We start from the raw sequence: 27,982 nt of genomic DNA on the forward strand, positions 1-27,982 counted from the left end.
ATTTTTAAGGTGTAAATTATTCATCAGGAGCTGGCTGATGGGTCTGGAGTCTGTTCCAGGGCTCCCAGGGAAGTTTTGTACCTGGAATCTCCCTCTTGAGCATCTTCTCATCTCAGCTGAATTTGTCTGCACTCAAATCTCTAGCACCTCACTACCCATGACTAAAAAGAATGGGATAAAAGAGGATTTTTCCAGCAGCTGGGCTGTGGGTTCCTCACTCTGAAGCCATCAGAAAACATCTCTTCACTGGGAGTCAGCTCCTTCCAGCAGCTCTGGCTGCTCCTCAGAAAACTGGGGAAGTCAGCCTGGACACACCTGTGGCCAGGGGAGTGAGGCACAGAGCTCTCCAGGAGCAAGGGAACACTGAGGAGACACTTGGGTTTAACACAGAAAGGAAAATTTAAATTAAATAAAAAGACCCAGAATAGCACAATTTGCAGAAGACACCAAGATTTGTACAGTGCCATTGGTTATTTTCCCTTTTTCCATTAGTTATGTTGCTTTTAGGGTTGTTTTTAACACCCTGCACTCCCCAAACCAGGGGGATCACCCCATTTCTGTTCTGTACAGGGGAAGTGGCTCCACACTCACTTTACTAATTAAGATCTTTTAAGTGACTACACCTTTCCAAGGTGGGGTTCTGAGTTAGCACCCAATAACCAGAGCAGCCACTTCCTTTAAAAAGGCCAAGTGTTTATTTTTGTAGGGAATAAAAATACCTGCAATCCAAGAGAGACTCCATGGGACAAACAGAAAAGACACAATTCTCCTCTAGACAAGATCAGCTTCAAGCAGTGCAGGAACTGAAATGCCCCACAGAGACCCATTTGGGGCTCATTCCCCCCACAAATGTCCCCCAGCAGTGACACAGACACAAACAGCCACAGGGACACTCCCAGCCAGCACCAGACACAGTTTTAGGGACATTCCTACAAGGATCAGGTTGGGGATGCCAAGGAAAATCCAGCCAGAGGATCCAGTGCTGAGTTACTCCAGTAGTTTCTGCTACAATAATTAGATGGAAATACAGAAATGATATAAAAACAAGCCCTTGGTCCTGCCCTGCTCCTGCAGCTCCCAGGGGCTCACATTAATTAAAGTCATTAGCAAACCTGCCCTAATGAATGGCCCACCTGGCTGCCTGGTGCCAAGCACGGCCTTTATCACTCCCTGCTTCCTCAGCTAATTAATCAAGTGCTGGCTGATAATTAAACACAAACAGGACATGCACAGCAGGTTCCTCCCCCAGGGCATGGCTGGGTGTGCATGAGGGAAGGATGGAAACCAGAATAGCTGGGAGAGGTCCCTATAAAAACAAGCCCAGCCCAGAGCAGAGGGGTGAGAGGAGAGGAGAACCCTTCTGGAATGTTCCTGGTCACTCCTGGGTACCCAGCACTGCATCCTGCCAGCAAATTCCTCTGAGTGCCCAAGGCCAGGAGCTGAAGGAGCCTCAGCAGGAGCTTTTCCCTTTCCAAGGCTGTTCCTGGGGCTGCCTCAGCTTTGGGGGCACCTCTGAGGGCTCTCTGCTCCCAGAGGTGATGGAAACAACACCCCAGGGCTGCTCCACACCAACATTCCCACCTGGAGATCCTGTGGGGCTCTGGGCACCTTCAGCTCCTGCCAAATCCCACTCTGCAGGGCTGGGGAAGCTCCTGAAGGTCCCCAGCTCCCTCCCAGCCCAGCCAGGATGGCTCTGGATCAGAGCAGGAGGATTTTTACTCCAAGGAATTCACTTGGAAAGGCAATCACTAAGCACAAGAACAGACCTAAAAGCTTTTACAAACTGCTTTTCCTCACCCCTAAAGAGGCCATGGAGAACTAAAACTATGGACAACCCAATTATTCCCCCTTTTTCCCTGCCGAGGAAACAGCACCAATTGGATTTTCTCTCCCACAGGCGACAACAGCAAAAGAAAACCCCTATTTAAGAATCCACAGAACAAAGTTCACATTGAAGACATTTCAAATGAAGCTCCACGAGTCCCTCTTGTGCTTCAGAGTAGGAGTTTTAACACAGAGCATGACAGGCCACTACAAGGTTACACCTGGTTGTAGCACAGGAGACACTGGGAAAAGGCAGGAAGGCATGGAATGTCCTGGAGAAACCATGGAATGTCCTGGAGAAACCATGGAATGTCCTGGAGAAACCATGGAAGGTCCTGGTGAGGCCATGGAATGTCCTGGAGAAACCATGGAAGGTCCTGGTGAGGCCATGGAATGTCCTGGTGAGGCAGGAGCAGCTCCAGAAAAGGGAGAGTTTTCCACAAACTGCAGCAAATCTGATCCCTCTTCCCTCCCAGTTCTCCCAGTGTCAGGAATCCAAATGGAAAGAACTGCACAGCTCCAAATCACAGCAGGATTTCTGCCCTCACAAAGCACAGCTGCTCCCTAGGAATCCATCAGTGAAAGGAACTTTCCACAGCAGCAGCAGATTGCCAACAGCAGTAACAGCTCCTCCATTGCTCCCACACTTCCAGGGAGCAGAGGATGCTCCAGGATGCTCCAGGGGCAGGGAACACACATTTCCTGGGCAGCACATCCCAGCTGAGCTCAGGACACTGCAGAGTTCTGAGCAGCTTCTCACTTCTGCTCTTCAAACAGCCCAGAGCTGCCACCAAACCCAAAAAGCTTCTCCTTCGTTGGTTTTCAAACCATGGGCTCGTGGAAAAAGAGGAAACCCTGGAATCTTTTCCAGCCCCTAAATTCCAGCTCCAGCATGAAAGGCTTTTAATACACTGCAGCCTCTGCCTCACACTCCACACATGAAATCCAAGAGGTTTGAAAGACATAAATTTTTGGGTTTGGCTCTGTTGTGCCAAACCCAAAAATTAAAAGCAACAGATTACTCCAAGCTTACAACACTGAGTAACCTGGTGGTGGTTGTACACACTTGTAGTAACACTGGAGTTTTGTGGAGACAACCTTTTTAGGAACAAGGAAAGATTATTAAACTCCTCCAATGGCAATTCCAAAGGCAAAGCACCATACAAACATTTCCAGGAGCTTTCTGCAAGATGGATTTGTACAATAATTAACCAATGGCACCTTTAAGTCCTTCAGTAGTCAATCAAAACCCTCTCCAGTTTTAGATCTCTAATGAAAATTAGAGAATTTACTAAAGATATTCAAAGAACTGATGATCCATAGAATAACTGGTCCTAAGAAGTGCCTGTCTTGGCTTATGCTCCATTTTCTCTCAGATTTGGGGATGGATGTTGCCCATTGCCCCTGGAAAGAAAAGACAGGGCTGATCCATCACTCACACCTGGGTATTTCCAGTGTTCCATTTTTAATCAATCCCTCTTGCAGCTCCCACTTCTTCTTTAACAACTTTATTTAAGTGTGACAAACCCTCAATACTAAAAATCTTCCTCTTTGCCATTCCAGGCAGTGGCAAAACTCTGTGCTCTCTTTTTCCCTGGATCTTTCATGTGCTTTATAAAATGGGTATTTTCTTACCCAGAACAGCCACTCAGGGAGGTTTGGGCTGGGTTTTGGACACTGGATCCACCCAGTGATTTCACCAAGGGTTAAAAGCACATGAGCAGAGTTATTGCACTTTCTGCTGTTACAATGGAATGTTTCTGCTTTCACTGGAGATTGGGAAGGCTCAAATATTTTCACTTGGCTTCCAAGCTTTTTATAAAAGAGCAAATCTGATTTGAAAACTTAATGGCAGCACCTAACTGAAACAACAGCTTAAGAAGAGGGCAGAGCAGCATCCTGAACAGAGCTGCACAGGGGGATTCAGTGCAATCCAGCACAGAACAAGGACAGTGGCACAGCTTTCCTGGGGAGGGGAACCCTCCAGGCTCCCAAAGCCTCACCACCATCTCAGAAATGTCCTCAGGCCTTGACCTTGATAAGCAGCAGCACCCTGAGCTTATCAGGAACACTGGCTGCTCCCAGGGCTGGAGTACAAACTCCTGGGTTTAGCTACCAGCCCTGCAATCTGATTTTTCTTGCCTGAATAACAAGGCAAGTGGAACATTTTTGTTATTGACCTTTCAAAGGAAGGTATTGACCCAAATTACAGCCAGGCTGGGAAGTGACTCTGATAAAAGCAGCTCTCTATAAACAGGGAACTGAATTTTCCCCAGGGATACACCTGGACCTGGTCCTTGGGGCTGTGCCAGAGACAAAGCACTGCCAATGCTGCTCTCCTGGACTATGGAGTACTTTGGATTTGTGAGTTCAGCCTCTAAGGGAGCTCCTGTTGTGCTTACAGGGAATTCCACATAAACCCCTTGTTCAATTCCTTACCTGCTGATTCACTGCTGTTGAGTTCAAGTGCTGCTAGTGATTCTCTGATTCCAGGAAACCTTTAGGCCTGAACTGCTGATAATTCCAGGGCTCAGTCTGGGAGGATGCTCCACTCTGAACCCTGTGACTCAACAGGAGAATCTCCCTCATTTTATTTCATTCCATTTCATCCTGACCCTTTTCCATCCCCAGCCTCCATGCTGGTTGATTGTAGTTTTAGATTGCCTGATTTTCTATTTTAGTTTTTCTCTGTGTGCTTTAACCATTTAATAAGTTACAGAGTGAAACTTGCTAATGAATTTGGTCACACTTTTTTATATCAAACCTGCTTTTGCTGATGCCTCTCCCAAGGATTCTTTGGGTGACCTTCAAGCACTCATTTGTGACCCCCAATCCCTGGGAGAGAAGTCCTTGCTTCTGTTTCTTCCCAAGTTCATTGCCATGAGAGATACTGTTCATGAGACAGACAAAACATCCCTAAAGTTGCTGGAATCTGAACATTCCCTAGAATCACTCAGCAAGTGATTTTATCATTTCAGGCCCCATTTCAACACCAGAACACAGCCCCATCTGTAACTGCTGTCTCATCAATGATTCCACCTTGGAACAGAGTTACTCTCTTGCTTCAGTTTAACCAAGATCATAAAATAAGAGAGAAAAATTCCACATAAATGTTCTGCTGCCTTTTCTCATTTCCAATCCTCCCTCTTATCACAAATCCACGTGTTATGGGCTGGCTCTGCACTCCCATCAATAAAGGAGCTCCATAAAAGCTGCTGAACTCAGAAGAACAGCAAAAACCCTGGAGAAACTGCAGCAGAAGAAAACCTCTCACAAACACTGACTACAGACAGGACCAAGAGCACACTGCAAACTCCAGCACCAAACCTGCAGTGGCCTGGCTGGACATGGACACAGTCTCAGAGAAGGCACAGGGGGTTTGGTTTTGTGTAACAAATATGCATAGGAAACAAAACATGAATCAGCTCTGCTACAAGGCAAGGGTCCATGCAGAGATTCATTCACAGCTAAGAAAGGTTGGGGGGTTTTATCATTTGAAGACAGACTGAAATTTTTTCTTGTTTTAAGATGACCTTGGACCACCACTGAGAACAGAGGGATTTGCATCCTTCCTCCTGCAGTTACTGCCCAGCTCCTCATGGAGTTGGCAAGATTTCTTCCAGCCTCAAACAGCAGAGCTGGCAGGCAGCCCTAACCCTCAGAAAAGCCAAGGTCCCAGGGATGCCAGGCAGGCTCCTGTCAGCTCTGCATCACCTGAGCTGCAGGAGGTGTCCCCCAGCAGCTGCTCCCCAGCCCTGCACACCCCTACTCACACTCAGCTGCAAATGGGGGCTGCAGCAGCTCCCCAGAGCTTCTCCCAGCAGCTCCCAGAGCTCATCCCTGGTGCTGAGCCTGCCCATCCTCCCTGCAGGCTCCGGGATCCTGGGGCTGGGCTGGGCTCTCCTTGTGCTTCTGCTGCCCCAGGGAGGGGCCATTGCTCAGCACAGGGGCTGCTCCCTCTGCACAGTCCTGAGGAGGAGTCGGGGCTTTGGCAGCAGCAGCTCCTGCCTTGGGTGAGGTGCAGCCTTTGCTGGGCAAGGGGCTGTCCAGGATAGGGAGTTTCTGCACAAATAAAAAGGCACAAGAACAAATAATTAATACCTAGATGCCAGAGAGGGACAAAAACCAGGTGTCAATATAACAACAGCCCTGTGGCAGTGCCTCTTTTCCAGGTCTGAAGTAGCTGGACACAAATCCTCAAATGCCTGACACAAACATCAGGATCTGTGTCCAGATATTCCTGCCATGTCTGACACAAACATCAGTGTTTAACCAATAAAGCTGAATAAAGCTGAACTTTTCAGTATTCACATTACCCCAGCAAAGGGCACTGATGTTCTTCTCACTGGTGTATTTTAAAAACTGTATTTTGATTTGTTTGGGGGTGTTTTGGGGATTTTATCACACAGAGGTTTTCACTGAACCCTCATTTCCACCCAGCTGGGGTTTGATTCCTCTGCCATTTCCACTGGCCTGGTGTCAGCAGCATCTCCTGCCCTCAGCCCAAGGATTCTGCAGTGCCCTGGAGAACAGGCACAGAACAAAGCTCCAGGAGCCTGAAATAGCACAAGCATCACTCATTGTCATGGAGCTCTAAATAATATCCAAGGCACATGGAGTACCCATGTTTGGAGCAAAGGAAGGAAGGCATTACTCTGAAATGATCTGACTTGGATCCTGGCCCCACAACACTGAATGGCAAAAAAATCCCCGACAAAACAACTCCACTCACATTTTTAAACTAAAATTTTAACAGGATTCTTTTTCCTAGCAGAGATATGAAGAGATGTCTTTGGTTACATTATTTTAAGACCTGTTTAATAAATTCGCATGAATTGTCAGTATATTTATCTGATTTGATTTTATGTGATGGGAAATGGGGAAATAAATATCAATATTTAAATATTTACATTTTATATGTAAGTATAATTTTATACAATATATTAATATAATATATATGTTTATAATATATAGCATATTTAATGGCCAAGACTTATATATTTATATTGCATTATTACAGTATATATATATATTTATACAATATCTTTATATAATATATTTCTAGCATATATGTATAATTGATATATTTAATGGCCAATATTTATAAATTTATATTATATATTATACATACATGTAAAAATTTTTAGCATAGATTTATATTATATATTTCTATCATATATGTACAATGTATAATTTCTATATCTGATAGCAAATACTTATATATTTATATTTATATATATGTATAATTTCATAATATATATTTATATTATATATGTATAATACATATTTATATAATACATGTGTAATTTATATATTTAATGGCCAGTATTTATATATTTGTATATTTATATATTTATATAATATGCTTTATACAATATATTCATAATATATAATATAAATATGTAATTAAAATATATTTATATATAATACATGTACAATGTAGCTATTTAATGGCCAATATTTATATATTTATGTTATATATAGTTTTATACAGTATATTTATTTAATATACTTTTATTCTATATTTAAATTATATATATTTATGTATAATATATATTTATATATTACATGTACAATTTATCTATTCAATGACCAATGTTTCTATATTTATATTATATATAGTTTTATACAGTATATTTATTTAATATACTTTCACTCTATTTTTATATTATATATATTTATGTATAATATATATTTATGTATTACATGTACAATTTCTATATTTAATGGCCAATATTTATATATTTATGTTATATATATCGTTTTATACAGTATATTTATTTAATATACTCTCATTCTATAGTTATATTATATATATTATAATACATGTACAATTTATCTATTTAATGGCCAATATTTCTATATTTATGTTATATATAGTTTTATACTGTATATTTATTTAATATACTTTCATTCTATAATTATACTATATATATATTATAATACATGTACAATTTATCTATTTAATGGCCAATATTTGTCTATTTATATTACATAAAATATGTATATGTATAATTTTATACCGTATATTTATTTAATATATTTTCATTACATATGTATATGATATATATTCATATATCATATATATAATATATTTATATAATACATGTACAATTTATCTATTTAATGGCCAACATGTATATTCTATTCTATATTTACATTATATATATTTATGTATAATATATATTTATATATTACATGTACAATTTATCTATTTAATGGCCAATGTTTCTATACTTATATTATATATAGTTTTATACAGTATATTTATTTAATATACTGTTACTCTATTTTTATATTATATATATTTAAGTATAATATATATTTATATATTACATGTACAATTTATCTATTTAATGGCCAATATTTGTCTATTTATATTACATAAAATATGTATATGTATAATTTTATACTGTATATTTATTTAATATATTTTCATTACATATGTATATGATATATATTCATATATCATATATATAATATATTTATATAATACATGTACAATATTTATATAATACATGTACAATTTATCTTTTCAATGGCCAATATTTCTACATTTATATTATATATACTTTTATACAGTATATTTATTTAATATACTTTCACTCTATATTTATATTACATATATTTATGTATAATATATCTTTATATATTACATGTACAATTTATCTATTTAATGGCCAATGTTTCTATATTTATATTATATATAGTTTTATACTGTATATTTATTTAATATACTTTCACTCTATATTTATATTACATATATTTATGTATAATATATCTTTATATATTACATGTACAATTTATCTATTTAATGGCCAATGTTTATATATTTATATTATATATAGTTTTATACAGTACATTTATTTAATATACTTTCATTCTATATTTATATTATATATAAAATGTATTTATATAATACATGTACAATTTCTATATTTAATGGCCAATATTTGTCTATTTATATTATATAAAATATGTATATGTATAAATTTATACTGTATATTTATTTAATGTATTTTCATTACATATGTATATGATATATATTCATATATCATATATATAATATATTTATATAATACATGTACAATTTGTGTATTTAATGGCCAATGTTTATATATTTATATTATATATAGTTTTCTACAGTACATTTATTTAATATACTTTCATTCTATAGTTATATTATATATATAATAATACATGTACAATTTATCTATTTAATGGCCAATGTTTATATATTTATATTATATATAGTTTTATACAGTACATTTATTTAATATACTTTCATTCTATATTTATATTATATATAAAATGTATTTATATAATACATGTACAATTTCTATATTTAATGACCAATATTTGTCTATTTATATTATATAAAATATGTATATGTATAAATTTATACCGTATATTTATTTAATGTATTTTCATTACATATGTATATGATATATATTCATATATCATATATATAATATATTTATATAATACATGTACAATATTTATATAATACATGTACAATTTATCTATTTAATGGCCAATATTTCTATATTTATGTTATATATACTTTTACAGAGTATATTTATTTAATATACTTTCACTCTATATTTATATTACATATATTTATGTATAATATATCTTTATATATTACATGTTATTAATATATAATATTAATATAATATTAATTTCTCTAATTAATGGCCCATATTTCTATATTTCCATTCCAATATTCCCATGCCAAGGCCAACACCAATCCCAGTTAACCCTTTCACCACAGGCTGTCCCCCCTGGCTCACGTTCTCCAGCTGGGCCGCGCTCTCCTCCAGGCTGACGCTGTGCCTCAGGCAGCTCAGCAGCTGCTCCAGCACGCTCTGCTTGGGCTGCATGCCCTTGTCAAAGCGGTTGTACATCCCACACCAGAACCTAAAACCAGCCAGAAACAGCACTTAGGGGCTCAGCTGGGCATCACTGCCAACAAACAGATGCTGGGTATTGTTTATAACAAACCAAGATTAGGAATTCATTTGAAAACCTGCCACGGCATTGGATTATTAAATTCGGTAGCAATGGGCAACTTTTCTTCAAGTTAAAAAATCTGGCAGTGAATATTAGAATAGGATGAAAATACTTTTCTTAATAGCTGATTTCTTGGAAGCTTGGGCAGCTTATCTTCCACTCCTTAGTTTGCCCTGATGCCTCAGGTTTGAGCTTTTCTATTTTTCCGGTTCTGTGCTGCTCTGGTTTGAGGGTCTGGGCTTCATATGAGGGGATGGTGAGCTCTCTGCACAGAGCAGGGAGACAAAACAATTCCTGCTCCAGCTGGGGACCAAGGACAAATGACCCAAATCTCAGTCCAAGAGCACAAACACCGTGCTGAGAGAGAAAAACAAGCAGGATGGGACTGCAGGGGCTAAAGCTGGAATGGGACAATGAACTGCAACATGGAAATGGAGCAGAACTGATCACAGAACTGTGACCAGTTGTGCATTTTGTGACCATTTTGGTTCATCTTGGGTGCAGCCCTGGCTGGGCTCTTGAGCTGCCCAAGGTGGATCCATTGAGGCCTTTTAATAAATCCCTGCTTTATTCTGTGCTCTGTGTAGTCTCTGTTCTAGGTCAGCCTTCACAAGGCATCAGCCCAAACCTCTCAATTTTCATTTGCACACACAGTACTTAAAATCTCATTTTCATCTCCCTCTCTCTCAGCAGGGCCCAGGAGTGAGGCAGAAACAAAGCCTGGGAAAAATCCTGAACTGGGCACCAAAATTCTTGCTTGAAAGACTTCCTTAATATACATTAAAAAGGAGGAAAAGAGGAACTGTTTCACACTTCAGTGTGACAGAGCAAGCAGTCAGGGGGTGCATGTGGTTCTGTCTGAAGTTCTGCTTTTCTTTGCCTTTCCCCACCCTCTTTTCTCAACACCAAATTACAAATATTATTTTAAATTACAGCATCTGGATTTATTTTACCTTTGCACTGCTCCTCTTAGCTTATGCCTGAGGAATGGAGGGGAAAGGTAAAACAAACCAAGCTAATCAGGGCAAATTTATTTTATTTAACATGAGTTATTAATGAAGGAAATGTCCCCCTCCTTCCCCTTCTTAGCTGAGCCACTTACTGGAAACTGAAAGGTAGAGTGTTTGGTTGAAGCTCTTTGTAAGCTGTAAATCCTCTGTACAAAGGATTTCTCAACTCCTGCTTCCTCTGCAAGAGGAAAGGCCACAGGGAATGGGTCTTCTCAAAGATTCTGGCAAGTACAAAGAACATCTGATCACTAAAAAAAGCAGCAAGTGGATTAATAACTGCAGCTGTTGGGAGCAGAATTAGATTAAGGGAGCTAAGAATTGTTTTTATGCTGGATCTGATTGATTTCATAAACACAGGATATTAAAATGGACACTCAGGGATATCTGCAAGTTTTTGTTGTGCTCCAAAGCAAAACACCTTTTTAGGGATATAATTATTTTTTTTCTCCCATAGGTTAAGGGTAACACCGCCTTGATAAATGGTTATGATCCACAATCTCCAATCCATAAAACACATCCTTTTGCAGCCATTCCAGGGGATGTGTGGCCTCCAGGAGCCCCCAGCTCACCTGAGCTCCTCCCTGTCCCTGTGACAGGTGCCCAGGAAGTTGCCAAACTGGCAGGAATAGACGTGGTCATGGATCTCCAGCAGGAAGCGCTCGCTGAACTCGAAGGAGCAGGGGAACTGCTGCATCAGCTGCCACACACACTCCACAAACTGTGTGAACACAGGGGACACCTCCTTGGGGTCCCCATCCAGGTGGCCACACCTACAGAGGTGCAAAAAGCAGAATAAATCTTCTGTCACCCACCACAAAACATCCCCTTGCCATCCTTCTGTCATCCATCCAAATCAAGCCCTTTTCTTCCAGGTCAGGTTTATGTTTTGATCTTGGGAAAGTGGCTGGGATGCTCTCCCAGGGATTTACCAGGAGCATTACCAGGTCTGGCTGGAGGACTATGGAGGGGACAGAGTGGGGTGACTATCCCTAGAAATGCTCAACAGATGTGTGGATGTGGCATTCGGGGACAAGGGTTAGTGCTGGTGCTGGGTGCTGGCTGAACTTCATGATCTTGGAAGTCTTTTCCAGCCTGCATGGTCCTGTGATTCCATGATTAGCACTCCTCAAATAACAGAATTTTGCAGGCAGGAAAACACCCAGAATTCAATCCATGATTTTGTAAAGCAATAAAAACACAGTGATGAAATAACTTAGCAGTTATTATAACTTAGCCTTAGCAGACCCTGGCTCTGTGTCACCATTGCCAATATTTTCCCAACATTTTCTCCTTTCAATTTCAATTTTTCATGGGATCCCCTAAACCTGCAGACAGTTTTGGTTTCACTCCCCCACCCCAGAGGAATGTGCCCCTCTCACCTGTGTGAGAACTTGTGGCCCATTGCAATCCACTCCTTTTCTATCAGGACCTGCAGGTTCGAAGCAGGGATTAAGAAAAGAGCATTAATTTGGTTAAAAAAGCAAAATGAAACCTTTGATGTTAAAGCCTAAAAAGCTGACAACCTGCTGACCCTATTGCTATGAATATATCCCCAGAAATCAATGGGAACAGCAACTGTGATTTATAGATTATCCAGTTACCAAGGCAATGGCCCTGCTGGAATCAGAACTCATTTCAAAACTATCATTTTGAGGGAGTTTCTAAGTTATTAAAATCATAATATATAAATATATTGAGCTCAAAGAATTATCAGCTTAATATTACACTGTGCTATTTAATTTAGAAAAGAGTGTTGTAATATTCAGCAAAATAAATCAGCAAGTGGAGTTCAACAAATGTTTAACAGACAAAAAGAAATATATGAAGTACAGCTGTGTAATGAGGAGTTCAGGATGAAATCAGAACAACTATGTGGCATTTTCAAAATAGATTCCTGTAGTTACAGAAAATAGTAACTGTTATAATCTGTTTTCCTTAAAATAAGATAAAATAATCTGTTTTCCTTACAGATAAATATGATAAAATAATCTGTTTTCCTTACAGATGTCTCACAAGGAACCACCTGACTAAAGCTGCATCCATCATTACTTTGCTGGATCATATTTAAAGATAATTCCTGCTATCATGATCCAGATTAAGAGGAGGAAGGGAGAAACTCACAACAGAGTTCTTAGAAAACTTCATTTAAATTGCTTTTTGAATTTTTCCATTCCTTGCACTGCTGATGAATTAATTCAGGAATAAGCCCATGTCAGGGGACTTATGCCCACAAACCATGAGGACAGACAGGCATGTGTCTTTGTCACTGCTCCTGAGTGAAATCCTGTTCTCAGCTCATGCAGGATTGTTCAGCAACAAAACCCAGGCAGATGTTTCATGTGCTGATGGAATTTAACTGTTAAAAGACTGCAGTATAATCCAGAAATAAAAATAGAAACAATAAAACCAGCCTGGAGTGCAAAGAAACAGTCCTGGCACTGGAAAAGGCAAAATCTGCATTGTTCTGATTTCAGGGATTCCTTCAAGGAGCTCTCCTGAGACAGAGCAGCTCCTCAGGTATTTAACCAGAGATGAATGGAAAGAAACATCACAGACTGCCCTGAATTCAGGCAGGGATGGCTGCAAATTCAGAAAAAGCCTGCACTAGAAGCAAACAGCCAAATGAAAACTAAATGGCTTTAAAAAAGGTGTGAAATGATGGAGATGTGACTGATGGACAGGGCTGAGTTCACCCTATTTCAAATCCCAGCAGGTAAGAGACCTGCAGGACAAACTCCTCCAGCACTTTTTGGTGGATTGCTGCCAGAGCTGCATCCTTTGCTGAGATGTCTCATTAGTGGCTCCCATGTAGACATTGCAGGAAACAAGGATTTGGGAATTGTCAATCAGCTGCTGCTGTGCTGCTCACAGCAATTCCAGCTCATTACAGAACCAAAGCTGCTTCATGTAGGTCACCCATACTTGTCCCAGGAAATGGCCTGAGCCCTTCCCCAGGGCCTGCTGGCTCTGGAACTGCAGCATGTCCTTACCATGAAGCCTTTGAAGGTCCTGTAGAAGGGGTCCAGCAGGAGGCTGGCCAGGGAGCAGACCTGGGCTGTGCGGTCCCAGCCGTCGGAGCAGTGCACCAGCACGCTGGCCCTCTCCTCCCTCACAGCCTGCAGGGACACAGCACAGGGCTCAGGGAAAGGCTGTTCCCCACCTGCACCACCCCAAACCCCGGGGCAATGGGGGCCATCTCTCCTCTGGCCTGTGGAAATGCACCAGTCCATCAAGAGAAGCCCCAGCTAGAGCCAAGTGCTGCAGCACGTAAAAACAGCCTCTGTTGTCACAGACACATTTTATGAAAAATCCTTTCCTTAGGATTTTTCCTCCTGAGAAGCTGGGAGGCCTCAGGAATAAAATGTAAACAATGGTTATCTGCTGCTGTGGAATGCAACAGGTGCATCTGGGATTGGTCTCATGTGGTTGTTTCTGATTAATGGCCAATCACAGTCAGCTGGCTCAGACTCTGTCCCAGCCACAAGCCTCTGTTATCATTCTTTCTTTTTCTATGCTTAGCCAGCCTTCTGATGAAATCCTTTCTTCTATTCTTTTAGTATAGTTTTAATATAATATACATCATAAAACAATAAATCAGCCTTCTGAAACATGGAGTCAGATCCTCATCTCTTCCCACATCCTCAGACCCCTGTGAGCACTGTCACATCCTGTGATCTCTGGAAGGCCAAGGATTCCCAGGCTCTTCCTTGAGGAAAAAAAATGGTGGATGAGTAAAAAACAGCTGGACACCCAGGGATTAGAACTTCAAGTTAAATTAGAAGAGTTGATGCCAGCTTCCCCCTATCCCATCACCTTCTGCCACTTAAGGCAGGAGAGAAACAGGCGTTTCTTGCTGGCGATGTGGGCAAATTGTGAGAGATGCTGCCAGGGACACAGCACAGGGCTCAGGGAAAGGCTGTGTCACCTGCACCACCCCAAAACCCCAGGGGAATGGGGGCCATCTCTCCCCTGACCTGTGGAAATGCACCAGCTCATCAAGAGAAGCCCCAGCTACAGCCAAGTGCTGCAGCAGGCTGGTAAAAAACAGCCCCTGTGATCTCTGGAAGGCCAAGGATTCCCAGGCTCTTCCTCTGAGGAAAAAATTTGGTGGACAAGTAAAAAACAGCTGAACACCCAGGGATTAGAATTTCAAGATAAATTAGAAGAGTTGATGCCAGCTTCCCCCTATCCCATCACCTTCTGCCACTTAGGGCAGGAGAGAAACAAAAGTTTCTTGCTGGTGATGTGGGCAAATTGTGAGATAACCAACATTTACTACTCACTCCTCTCACCACATACTTCCTGCACACCCTGTATTACTCCTGAGTGATTTCCTTCCTTCTGCCTGACCTGCAAAGCCACCAGCTCTGCAGAAATGAGGACTGTGTTGAACAATCAAAATTAGTGTCCACATCACATCAAACCAGGAGAAAACAAATCAGTCAAAACAGTCCCTCAATTCAAGCAGAGCAGTGGGTGTAAAATGAGCACAGGGTTAGTTGTTTGCACTGCTATATAGAAAGGTTTATAAAGGTAATTTATTCACATTTTGTGATCTTGTGTTTCACATGAGCTCTAAGAAAGTCCTGACACATGGCACAGGACCTGTATTTGCCCAGCAGCTGCACAACCCAACATTTATGGAGAGATTAAACCAACCTGAACAACACCTTCTCCTCAGAGCCACCTTCCCAGCCCTGCAGCAGTGCCCAGCAGAGCAGGAGGCATTGTGGAATGCAGCTGGAGAGCAGCTTTACCTTGGCCAGGAAGACACCTGCATCCATGACAGCCTTGATGTGCCGTAACCAGCCCGAGTTCTCCAGCCCCGTCAGGAAATCGCTCATGGAGGGAGACTTCATCTCACACACTGGGGGCACACACAGAGTCAGAACAGCATCCCCTGCACTCCTCACCATCCCCCTGAATATTTAAAGTGCTTGCAGCAATATCCTGTCTATAGGACACACTAATTGTTGTGTATCTAAAATTCATAACAAAAAAATCGCTGGTTTTGCGAGAACCAGCGATTCTCACAAATTTGAGGCTCTGGAAATCTCCTCCTGCTCTTTGTTTAAAGGGTAACTCATTATTTATTCAGCTGTGGTTTTTCCAGCAAAGAGCTATGTTGCTTCACTCTACATCACCATCACATCTACCACCACTCACTGACTTGCCAAAGATTTGAAGTTATTTCTCTCTAATTTAGAGGCAGAAATAACAAATCTAACCTTGAAGGCAACTCAGCTGCTCTAATGAAACCCAGCACAAAAAACACTTGGAGTAATAAAGTTCAGAACACTCCACAAGCCCCAGTGAATGAGATTTTATCACTGCTGGAGAAGAACATGGGAGCAAACAAGTTTTTATTCTGCCTCTTCTCCCAGCACACAATAAATCTGTCAGGAAGAGGCAACTGAGGACTCAGAGCTGTGATCAGGCCACTCTTTTGTGGGGGGAACAGCCCCATTTGTGTCCAAGGTCACCATGGATCCTGCAGGGCCACCTGGGAACACCAATTACCCAACTATTTTGGAAAAAAGATGAGCATTATGGTGCTTACTAAAATATTAAACTCCTATTTTGGAGGATTTGAATTGCACAATTGTCCAAAATTCTATCGGTGAAACTCTGGGCCTCATTACCCTCTCAATTCCCAATCTCAGGTGACTCTTTTGCTGTGCTTTGCATTCCTCCCTATGATCACAATGAGCTTAATTACTCTGCATTTTCATATATTTATATATTAAAACATTAATTTAATACATTTTAAAGGAGTTTGGTTAAAAGGAATCAGAAATAAATGAAAAGTCAGAATGAAGTATGTATGAGACTCAAGTCTTTGGAAGATCATGCATCTCAACTCAGAAATACTGTCAATAATCCAAATATAGCAAACCCCAAAAAGCATTTCTGAACAACCTCCGTTGGTTTTCCTTCAATAAGTCATGAAGCAGCAATGACACTGGCTTAGCTGCAAAATGCAATATTTCTCTAACCTTTTTCTATTAATTTAGCACATTCATCAAGGAATGCTTTTAGTGTAAGTTGCTATTTTTGAACCACTATAAAACCAAGAACAAAGAAAATGTCAGGCAGGAAAGCATTTGAACAGCATTAACACTTTCAGCCACCTGAATGCAGCAAACAAAACAAGATGCTGACTTTGCTTCCATCAGAACAGGTTTGTGCACAGAATATTTGGATGTTTGGCAGGAAGTTCTGTCCAGAGGGGTAAGAAAGACAAAGCCCTCCAGGGCTGTACCCACCTTCCAGCAGTTTCTGCAGGCTGCTCCTCATCACATGGATGTTCTCTATGCCAATGAATTTAAAACGAATGTTTTCATAATTATCTTCATTCTCATAGCCCTTCCCAGCAGCTCTGTTGGCCATGGCATTCAACTGGCAAATTCAAGGAGCAGAAGAGAAAAGAAAGAGAAAATCACAACAAAATTCAGAGAGGCTGTTTCACAAGTCCTTTTTTTTTTTTTTTGTTTAAATCTCCCAGAAAAGTTCGGGACAAAGCTGTTACTCAGCTGTACTTTCCCACCTCCCAGACAGTTCTTTCAGTTGTTTCATTAAAATTACTGCAGTTCATTAGTCAGAGGCTCATTAAAGCCCTGCTTAGGGTAGTATAAACACCCAGTTTCTGCTATCAGAGACACTAAACCTGCCCTGAGTTTATCTAGGGAAATTCAGAGACAGGCACAGGAAAGCAGAACTTGGAAAGTAATTTTTAACATTTTTACATACATGGTATAGAAATAGCAAGGGAATTCCCAATTTTCAGACATACATGCACAGAGAAAATGAAACCACCTGAGGGAAACACAGAAACACTGAAGTTGAGCAGAAAGAACAGAGCAACTGCAAGACAGAAGCAGAAAGGAAATCAGTTGCTTTAACATTCCCCAAAGCAGCTCAAGAGCTACCAGGACATCTCTGGTGGGGACACAAAACAGAGCAGCTCAACCCCTCCTTATCAATTTGGGCAGCTTTTGGGAGAGAAGAGTCAGATGTGGTGCAGACACCTTCAGAACTGTGAAATAACCCCAGTGCCTCAGTTCTGCCAGAGTGGGACAGGATGGCTTACAAGAAGTGCCACCAATTATAAATTCTCCCCTTGTCACCAAATGCTTTAGCACAAATTGCCACCAGGGATGGATTTCAGTGGCACATCCCTGCCACTGGCAGCTGTCTGTCCCAGAAGAAATGCACATATCATGGCAGAACAGGGATCTCCAGGGAATGTCACAGTAAAACCAAAATACACACTGGAGCAAGGTGGGAAACACTCCTTGTTTCCCCAAAAATACACTTTTTTTCTTGCCCTTGCCACAGTTTAACTAATCTTGTAGTTTATATGAAATAACTGCAAGATCTGAACAGTGAAGCAGGTTCTCAGAAAGCTCCATTTTCAAATAATCAGAGCAATTGAAATCTTTGCATTTAAATAATTGTGAGCTATGAAAACCCTTGTGTTCTAATTGGTTTCTAACAACACTTCTAATCCAAATGTTTACAGGAGAATCATTGCAATTGGTTTCTAAACTCAGTTTCTCAAGATGACAGTCATTAAAATTTTCATTTTGCAAATATTTCCTTTCAAATAAACCCTCAGCTCTCAAGCTCTAGCCCCAAATCGTGGGGCTGGGTTGTATTAAGCTCCATCGTGAGTCTTATTTTTAAAAGGAAAGAAAAGGGGAGGGATTGCTTTTCACAGCTGCACTTCCTCCCAGATCTGCCAGTAAAAGCACTTCAGCCTTGTGGAACTGAATCCTGAGGCTTCTCTCCAACTCCACTTCCAGTTCTCTCCTTTATCCTTTAGGACTCTGCAGGAGAATGCTTCACTGTCCCAGCCAGGTTCACACCTGCCAGCTCCATCAGGTCATCCTGAACACAAACCTGTCAGGAGCCAGGACATTGCTCTGGCTGCCCTGGAGGATTCCAGACCCTGGCAGGGGCTCAGAGACCTTGGCACAGAGTCAAAGACACCTGTACCTTCGATTTTAGCCCATTACCAATTTTGTGTGAAGAGTTACAAGCCACAAGAGTTTGAGTAGAATGATGGTGAATTTATCACAGAGGGAAAATGTAGAATTTTGGGGTTTTAGAATGGGGGTTCAGGAAGCAAGATGGAAGAATCTGGGTGTGTCCAGTCTGTCTCCTTCTTCTTCTTGGCCTCCATCTTCTGCTGTGATGGTGGCACTTTTGGATTGGTTTAGAGACAGACTGCCTAACACAGGTGATAGGTATTGGAAAATTATTGTAAATAATGTACAGGCAGTTTTTAGGACAAAAAAATAACACCACCCCAAGGGCAGTCAGTGTCCCTCAACCCAACCTGCCAGACAGACCTCAGAGGATCAGACAGACAATGAATTAGATAAGAGAAAATAAACAGCCTTGGGAACAAGAGCCAAGGAATCCTGTCTTCTTCTTCAGTCTCAGGGCTGGGAAAAAGAGACTTTCTAACACCTTGGGGTCATCTCAACACAAGAGACCTCGTCAAACCTCAAACCCAGGATATTCCCAGAGGCAAAAATCCTCAGGATCAACTTCACATTCCATTTGTACACTCTGGACCAGGAGCCCAATCCCACATTCCTCTGCAGGACTGACTGATCCAGAATGGTGACAGAATGACTGGAAACAGCACTGCACGTTCACACAAGAGATTCAAAAGCAGCCCAGAGCCCATGGAGGTACCTTTGGCCTCGTGTCTACAACATACATGAAGGGGCAGCCGGGGTTGGCCTCTCGGATGGCCTGGAGCATCTGCTCGTCCTCCAGGCAGCGCGCGCTGAACCCGGCCAGGGGCTGGCTGCAGCGGCACAGGGCGGCCTGCAACACACACACACAGACAGACAGACACACAGACACAGGGTCAGCCTGCTGCCAGCGCCCTGCTCCTGCCCCACAGCCCCTGGGCTCAGCTCCAGCCTCTGCTCCTGCCCCAGAGCCCCTGGGCTCAGCTTCAGCCTCTCCTCCTGCCCCTGGGCTCAGCTTCAGCCTCTCCTCCTGCCCCTGGGCTCAGCTTCAGCCTCTGCTCCTGCCCCACAGCCCCTGGGCTCAGCTTCAGCCTCTCCTCCTGCCCCTGGGCTCACAGCTCCAGCCTCTCCTCCTGCCCCACACCCCTCAGAGTCACAGGACACACACTGGGACATTCCACAAAGTGACAAATTCAGGCAACTTGCAGTAGTGAGGGTGAGGAGGTTCCACCTGCTCTGCCTGACGGTCACCACCCCAAATGTCAGCAGTTCATGGAATCCCAGAATGGTTGGGTGGAAAGGACCTTCAAAATATCTCATTCTGCCCCCTGCCATGGGCAAGGACACCTTCCACTATCCCCAGGTGCTCCAGCCTGGCCTTGGGCACTGCCAGGGATCCAGGGGCAGCCCCAGCTGCTCTGGGCACCCTGTGCCAGACCTGCCCACCCTCCCAGGGAACAATTCCTTCCCAATATCCCATCTGACCCTGCCCTCTGGCAATTTAAAACCATTCCCACTTGCCCTGTCACTAGGTTCCCATATAAAAGTCCCTCTCCCTCCTTTCCATGAGCCTCCTGAAAGTACTGGAAGGCAGCAATTTCTCATGTTTTCCATTTGGTTTCTATTCCAAACCATTCTTTGAAGTTTTTGTTATCAGTTGCTGTTGGACATTCAGAGCAGCACAGGGTGTATTTTAAGGAAATTTCATTAGTTTTCAGCACAGCTCCAGGCAGTGCCCAGGTCAAGGCATGCTTCCTCAGGAAAACAACAATTTGGCTGTGACTGAATTTTCCTAAGATCAGCATCTAAAACACTGCTGAGGCAGCAAAGTTACAAATTTACATTCTGGTCTTCAGTGGAAAAAAAAATGAAACCTTCACTTATTCTGAACTAGTGGGGATTTATTTCAGGGTGGTTCCTCCTCTTCAATACTAAGAAAATCCAGCAGAGTCAACATATAACTTGGTATATTATTCAATATAGCTAAAGAGGAGATTAAAAAACCCCACATCAGAAGGAATTGCTGAAAGCTGATTAAGAAAAAATTCCCAACAGGAAGCCTGGAAAGTCTGTGCTTTTGGCAGAGCTCTGGATGCATTCCAAGTGTTTGCCTTCAGCTCATTCTGTGGCTCAGAATGAAAGCCATTAAGAGAAGCACAGTTCTCAAAGGCCTCAAATCTAATAATTATCTTATTCTTTCCTTCCATTAGAAGGGAAGTGGACAAAAAGGAGAGCCCTCACTCCCCCCAGGCAGCAGGCAGTGAAGCACTAACATTGTTTTCCTTGTACAAGTAAGAAAGCACCGGAATCCGCCCTCGGCTCCTGAACCTTGAACTTCCCATCACCACGGCCTTGGTGGCAGCTCGAGGCACCACGATCTCAGGAGGGTAGGTGCTGCAAACCTGAGGGAGAACAGAGCAAAAAAACCACATATTGCTCCTGAGCACTTCAAAATTCATGAAAAATTCATCTTTAGCTTATTAGGTTACGAGGTGTTCAGGAAAACAATGCAGGAAACAATCAATGCTGCAGCCGAACCTAAAAACTGGACACAAAGCAGCTTCAAATAAGTTCTTTAAATGCAGAAATGTCATGGAAGTTTCTAAATGAGATTTACAGAATGGGTTGGGTTGGAAGGGACATTAAAGCCATCCCACACCCTGCCATGGACAGCTTCCACTGTCCTCCAAGCCCCATCCAGCCTGGCCTTGGACACTGCCAGAGATCCAGGGACAGCCACAGCTGCTCTGGGAATTCTATTCCAGAGCCTGCCCACCCTCACAAGCAAGAACTCCTTTCCATTCTTTTTCTAAAAAAGAAATTAACACTATTTAAAAAGTTCTCTATAAATGTTCTGTAACTTGGAAGTCACTTCCAGCACTCAGGTGGAATCCCCAGAGAGCAGCCTCATCTCTTCTCCTCAAACAAGCACAGTCTGTGCAGCATGGACTTCAAAGATAAGCTGCTCTCCAAGCCTGGCTTTACATCAGGCTTGACAACTCCAAAACACAGGCTGGAAACTGTGAGGAAACTCTAAAGCACCTGAGAGTTCCACTGCAGCAAGCCTCTGGGTGATTACTGATTTGAGAGGCCACAGCAGTTCTGGAAACAGCACCTCTCACATCAGAGCTCAATTCAGGCCCCACAGGCACAGGCAGGTAAAACTGGCAGCCACCTCTGACAGCACAGGCTTGTATTTCTTCAATCCAGAGCTTAAAGTAAAGAAAGTTACCAGGCAAGGAGATTCAGGGTTATGAATATGTTGGTGTCTCCCTTGAAGTTGCTTGCCTTGCTTTTCAACAGCCAGGTCTGACTGCACAGAGCCCCAGAGGAAATAAAAAGGGAAATAATGTGGAGCAGGATTTTGAACAAGCTTGCTGACAAATGCTTTTGTTTCATGTTGTTTAGATCCAAGTTGGCCTTTCAGGGAAAATAACAGCAGCAGGCAGCTCAGACTGAAATGACAGAGGGCCCTTAGGTAGTAGAAGATCCAACTGAGAAAGCAAAAAAGGCTCTGTTTTCCACTGCTGTTTTCCCTTCCTCCCTTCCCTAGTCCCTCTCCACTCTGCCTCATTTCCCAACAACCCAAACTGCTGCCATTTCCTTCTCTCCTCCACATCTGTCACCAGCCAGGTGGGACAGGCTTGGAAATACCAAAAGCAGCTCAGAGTACTTGAGGCTTTGCCTAACAGATGGGCTGACATTTCTGCAGAAAAACAAGGCTCTGCTCCCTTGCCAGGGGGATCAAACACAACAAGGTGACTCTCCTGGAGCATCAGCTGCAACTCCCCATCAAGATGATGTGCTTGAGAGAGCTCCTTCCTCCCCAGAGGCAGTGCAGGGCTGTCATTAATAACAACAAGGAGACAGGGCAGGAATGGCTCCTTGGGCAGGAATTACCTCATAGTCCTTGTTAATATCTGTGATCTCCCAGCAGTCGTTGGGGATCCCCATGCGCTGATAATCCAGTTTCAGATCTATCAGCTTCCAGCCCATCTCCCGGCTCTCTTTGGACATTTTGGGGTTGTAAGAGAAAGCATAAAGTTCTTCAGGTTTCACTGGGAAGGGGAAAGAAAAAAATCAACAAGTTAGAGATGCAAAGATATCCAGGGAGGCCAAAACTTCTGGAGATCAATGACTGAGTGCTACAGAGGAGCATTCAAAGTATTTAAGACTTCTCAACTTTTATAGATTTTTGGTTTGGGATAGTACCAAGTGCTGAAATTCATCCTGAAATCCTCAGGAATTTCCAATACTCAGTTCCCCAATGCAGCGAGATACATTAATTCTAACAAAGTGTTTTAGCCCAAGTTGGAAGAAGTAATTTTTCCTAAACTAATGATTTCCTCCTGAATTCACTGCAGTAAGCATGTTAGATGGGATTTATATCATCACCATTAAAACCTGGACTAAAAGATCTGTTTTCTGTGGAGAATTCATACAACAGCCCCTGCACACCTGTAAGATCATTGCTCAGCAACAAATTCTGAGACTGGAAGACGTGAGGGGTGTCTGGAATATTGCTGTCTGCCAAACAAAGGCTTCAGGCTGGCTCTGACAAGTGCCCATTTACCATCCCAACCTCCTTCCCTCTCTTCATAAAATGCAAATCCAACCAATAACTCATCCAGGTGATTCCCAAGGCAGCTCCAGAGACAGAGGGAAACCTGTCAGAGGCTGATAAAGCAGCTGGGTACCGAGTAGGTAACCCAGAGCTGTCCATCACATGTGTGCAAATAACCAGCAATGATGTGCTCTGCCAAAAATCCATGAAGGGAGCACACTCAGACATCTTAAAACAACAAAAATGTGCTGTTAAGAAACAAGAAGCAGAAGAAAAGAAAGAGCTACAGCATTTACACAGTGAAGTAGAGACCAAAGGAAACTGGTGTGAGCCCCTGCAGTGACACCTCCCACACATCAGGCACTACCCAGACCTCTAATTTTCAAACCTCAAAAACCAGTGACAGATTTTAAACATAACACCACAAATCTGCCAGCTACAGCGTCAGAGGCAGAACTTCAGAACTAAAATAACTCCAAAGAGCACAAGGGGGGTGCTGGGAGTAGACACAGCCCTTAATATCAAATCAAAGAACATCTAAACTGGGCAAAGACCATTTCTCCTACAGGATATTCAGCCCAGCCCTGGTGCCATTAATTCCCCTCCCTCAGCCTGGTGACACCATCACAAATTGCAACTACAAATGACATCCTTGTAATAACACAACTCCAAAATGGGTTCCAGCATCCCAAAAGCAGAGGGTGCCAGAGGCAGAAGCCAGGTAGGAGCTCAGTGGAATGCTGTCCTGCAAGAAAAGCCTGAAGATTCATCCATGCTGGAATAAAAAGCTGGATCCAGAAGAGAGCACAGGGGTTTGAGGGTGTCTGGGTCACACTGCAAGAGTGACTCCAAGTCAGGGCAGGATGAAGCAGAGGCTTCTCTGAGCAAACACTGCAGAGCAGCCTAACCACACTGCTGAAACACAGCCAAGATGCCAAACTGTGGGATTTGGGAATTCTGTGAATGCCTGGATCAGCTGCAAAGGGCAGAACTGCACACAGCCAACAGCTGGGTGACACAAGGGACTGGCAGTGCCCAGGTCAGGGATATGAACTTTGCACAGCTCTCCAAAAGTTCCTCATGGGAGACCACGTCACTCCCACTGCCAGAGAGTGACAAAATCACAGAGAGGTGATCAGCCCATCCAGTGCCACACCTGCAGGGACACCTTCCACTGTCCCAGGCTGATCCCAGCCCCAGTGTCTAGCCTGGCCTTGGGCACTGCCAGGGATCCAGGGGCAGCCACAGCTGCTCAGGGCACCTGTGCCAGGGCCTGCCCACCCCCAGAGGGAAGGATTCCTGCCCAACCCCCCCAGCCAACCCTGCTGTGTCAGTGTGAATCCATCCCCCCTTGTCCTGTCACTCCAGGCTCCTGTAAACAATCTCTCTCCATCCTCCTTGGCTCCCAAGACTGTGTTTGGTTTGGAAGCAATGTCTGCTCCACAGAGCTCAGCCCCTGAGCCCTGCCACTGTCCCTGGATGCCGATTCTGACCCCACTCCTCCCTCCCAAAGCAGCAGAGCTTTCCCAGGGCTCAGCTTGGAGCATTGCAGACATTCCCAGCTCACATTCCCAAGCTCCCAAGCCCTGCACCTGGCTGGGAGAGCTTGAGCAGGGAGGTGAACACGTCGTGGCAGTCCCTCTCCTGCCCAATGACAAAGTGAGCCACGTGGAAGTTCTTGCAGTGGATGAGCAGGGGGTACCCAGCCGTGGTCAGGGGCAGCTTCTCCACGCTGGAGATGTGGTGGTGCAGGATCTGCAGAAAAGGGAATAAACATCATTTGTCACTGATAAAGCTGTGAGCAGTGCAAGCAGATAGGAAACCTCTGTAATACAATCAGCTGTTTGTGCTTCCTGCAGCTAAAGAGCAGCAGGAAATGGGTTTATTTGTGACATCAAACCTAAACTGCACCCAAAACCCAGGGAACTAAAGCAGGACTGAAAAACCACAGAGTTACATAAATTGCTTTCAGAGACAGATGTGCAGCTCAGTTTACCTGATGCACTTTGCTTTGCTTTCACTTCCACATGAAATACATTCTGTCATTCCCATTTCACCTTAGAATTAACAAAACAGGCTCATTTCAGGCTAAGTCTGCACTTCTAAAAGCTGCAAATTCACGTTTAGTGGTCTTGTATATTGAGTTTTAAACAGGAAATTACATTAGTTTTCTACATTCCTTGAACTGACACTAATTCCTTAAGTGAACTTTATCAAGTCACGTCACCATTGTGCTCATTTCCTTCCAAACCAGCTGTTCTGGGAAGCATTTGGGATCAAAATGCTCTAAAAGACTGCTATGGCTCTGGAATTCCCAAACTTGCTCATTCTGGAAATGAGAGCATTAAATTCCAGGACAAAGGGGAATGGCTGCCACTGCCAGAGGGCAGGGATGGATGGGATGTTGGGAATTAGGAACTGTTCCCTGGGAGGGTGGGGAGGTGCCCAGAGCAGCTGGGGCTGCCCCTGGAAGTTCCAAGGCCAGGCTGGACGTTGGGGCTTGGAGCAGCCTGGGATGGTGGGAGGTGTCCCCGCAGGGGGGAAAAGGGACAATCCTTCAACTCTCTCCCCACCAATCCACCCTGTGACCTGAAGCAGCTTTCCCAGGTGTGTTTGCAGGCCAGCATACCCATGTTTCCTTCCTGACTTCAGCAGAGGTATCCACGTAGATGAGGTGTGTGGCTGTCAGGTACAGGGTCCCGCTCGCCGCCTTCCTGCTGGCGTAGCGATCCAGCAGCTTCACGTTTTCCACCTGCAGCAGGAGCACAGCGTGAGAACAGCACAGAATCCAGGACTGCTGAGGCTGGAAAAGCCCTCTGGGATCATGGAGCTCAGCCTGTGCCCAATTCCCACCTTGTCACCCAGCACACATCCGCTTTTTCCTCAGACACCCCAGGGACTGGGACTCCAAACCTTTCTGGAAGCCCCTTCCAAGGGGAAATTCCTCCAAGTCCAGCTCTGATGGAAGCACTGCCTGAACACCCATTGAGCTCCATTCTTTCAACTTCTAATACACAGCTCATGAAGCAAGACAGAAAAACACAAGGTCTTTCCTTCCAAACCAGCTGTTCTGGGAAGCATTTGGGATCAAAATGCTCTAAAAGACCGCTATGGCTCTGGAATTCCCAAACTTGCTCATTCTGGAAATGAGAGCATTAAATTCCAGGACAAAGGGGAATGGCTGCCACTGCCAGAGGGCAGGGATGGATGGGATGTTGGGAATTAGGAACTGTTCCCTGGGAGGGTGGCTATGCCTGCAAACACACCTGGGAAAGCTGCTTCAGGTCACAGGGTGGATTGGTGGGGAGAGAATTGAAGGATTGTTCCCTGCAACACCAAGCCAGCCTTGCACCGTAAACTCAAATTATTTCTCCATGAATTAAAGCCATGAAGGTTAAGCAAACAGCCGTGGTTCAACACCAGCAAACCCTAACAAGATTACTGGATTTGTAGCCAAGATGATCCCAGTTTGTTACTGCGTGAGGCTGCAGAAATAACAAGCCAAAGAACTGCAAAGGGAAGACTTGCCTGTGCTCAGGGTGATCAACATGTTGCTCTGAAAGGAACAGCCCTCTCCAGTCTGACTTCCCACTGCTCATTCCCTGTTAGTAGCTACTTCTTGTAACTCACTTCCTGGCCTCCAAGTGTATTTCATAAACCACACCAAGCTAATTAATAAAAAACAGCTTTAAAGAACTCAGCACAGACATAATAAAATATGTTACAGAACTGGATTGATTTTCTCCTGGCCTATTTGCCGCCTAATGAACGTAGATGGAATTTTTCTTTCGCCATTAAGCAGAAATAATAGGAAAAAATAATTGGATGGACAATGAAAACAAATGTTTTAGCAGTAAATGATAGATCAGTTCTGGGTATTGAATGTGCAAGCTTCCATATGTCTCAAGTGCAAATGGAAAATCTCAGCAAATAAATTGGAGAGCTGAGGCCTGGGCTCGGTGTCCTATTAGAAGGTTTATTTTTCAGCAGATATAACTATCAAATACAATATTGCCCTTTTCAGGGCAGTACAGACATGCAGCACCAGCAGAGCACCTCAGAGCAGGGGGTGAGGAGCATCCCCAAACTAACGTCCTACAGAATAAAACGAGTAACAATAACCTTAATTGCAGTGAAGGAGAAAATTAAATTATTGACTGCTGCTTGAATAAATGCAATTCCTTTTAGCACAGCATTCCCGGAGCTCGTGTTTGACTTAATTCAATGGAAGAAAAAAAAAAAAAAAAAAAAGAAAAGCACCCTTTGGTTCCCTCCTTGGGACTGGAAGGAATCTCCGCGCTTTGACAGAAAGGAAACATTCCGGAATCACCCCCAAACCACCTCAACCAAAGGGGGGCTCTGCCCAGCACTGCAGCCCCCTCCCCACAGAGCGCCGGAGCCACCAACACGGGGGATCGCGGCTGTGCCCCCCCACCCGCAGCCCCGAGGGCCGTTCCGCGGCGGGGGAATGAAGGGAGCGGAGGCGGCGGCGGCGGGGAGCGGGCCGGGGCCGCGGGCGGAGGGCGGCGGGGTTACCTTGGGGGTGCTGATGTGCTCCATGGCCGCCCGGCCCCGCCGTGAGG

The 27,982-nt window shown here is 43.4% G+C and overlaps 1 protein-coding gene across 1 annotated transcript; it reads right to left on the reverse strand.

The window, feature by feature from the left end:
- Nucleotides 1-672: 672 nt before the first annotated feature.
- Nucleotides 673-27,982, reverse strand: MTMR8 (myotubularin related protein 8). Its single transcript, XM_058032740.1, has 14 exons — nucleotides 27,936-27,982; nucleotides 26,029-26,151; nucleotides 24,992-25,154; nucleotides 22,736-22,893; nucleotides 21,109-21,237; nucleotides 19,554-19,688; nucleotides 17,114-17,246; nucleotides 15,605-15,714; nucleotides 13,838-13,963; nucleotides 12,227-12,276; nucleotides 11,417-11,617; nucleotides 10,940-11,068; nucleotides 9,618-9,744; nucleotides 673-5,886 (listed from the first exon to the last, which is right to left on the reverse strand). The coding sequence occupies exons 1-14, from the start codon at nucleotides 27,957-27,959 to the stop codon at nucleotides 5,659-5,661; spliced, it is 1,836 nt and encodes a 611-aa protein (XP_057888723.1). The 5' UTR covers nucleotides 27,960-27,982; the 3' UTR covers nucleotides 673-5,658.

This window comes from Melospiza georgiana, chromosome 12, assembly GCF_028018845.1.
Source record: "Melospiza georgiana isolate bMelGeo1 chromosome 12, bMelGeo1.pri, whole genome shotgun sequence".
NCBI lineage: Eukaryota > Metazoa > Chordata > Aves > Passeriformes > Passerellidae > Melospiza > Melospiza georgiana.

Coding starts and splice junctions, on each gene's coding strand:
- MTMR8 (XM_058032740.1), bottom strand. CDS start 27,959: ATGGAGCACATCAGCACCCCCAAG. Junction 15,715..17,113: donor CCTGCAGAAACTGCTGGAAG/GTGGGTACAGCC, acceptor GTGTGCCCCCAG/TGTGTGAGATGAAGTCTCCC. Junction 13,964..15,604: donor CAGGTGTCTTCCTGGCCAAG/GTAAAGCTGCTC, acceptor GTGTCCCTGCAG/GCTGTGAGGGAGGAGAGGGC.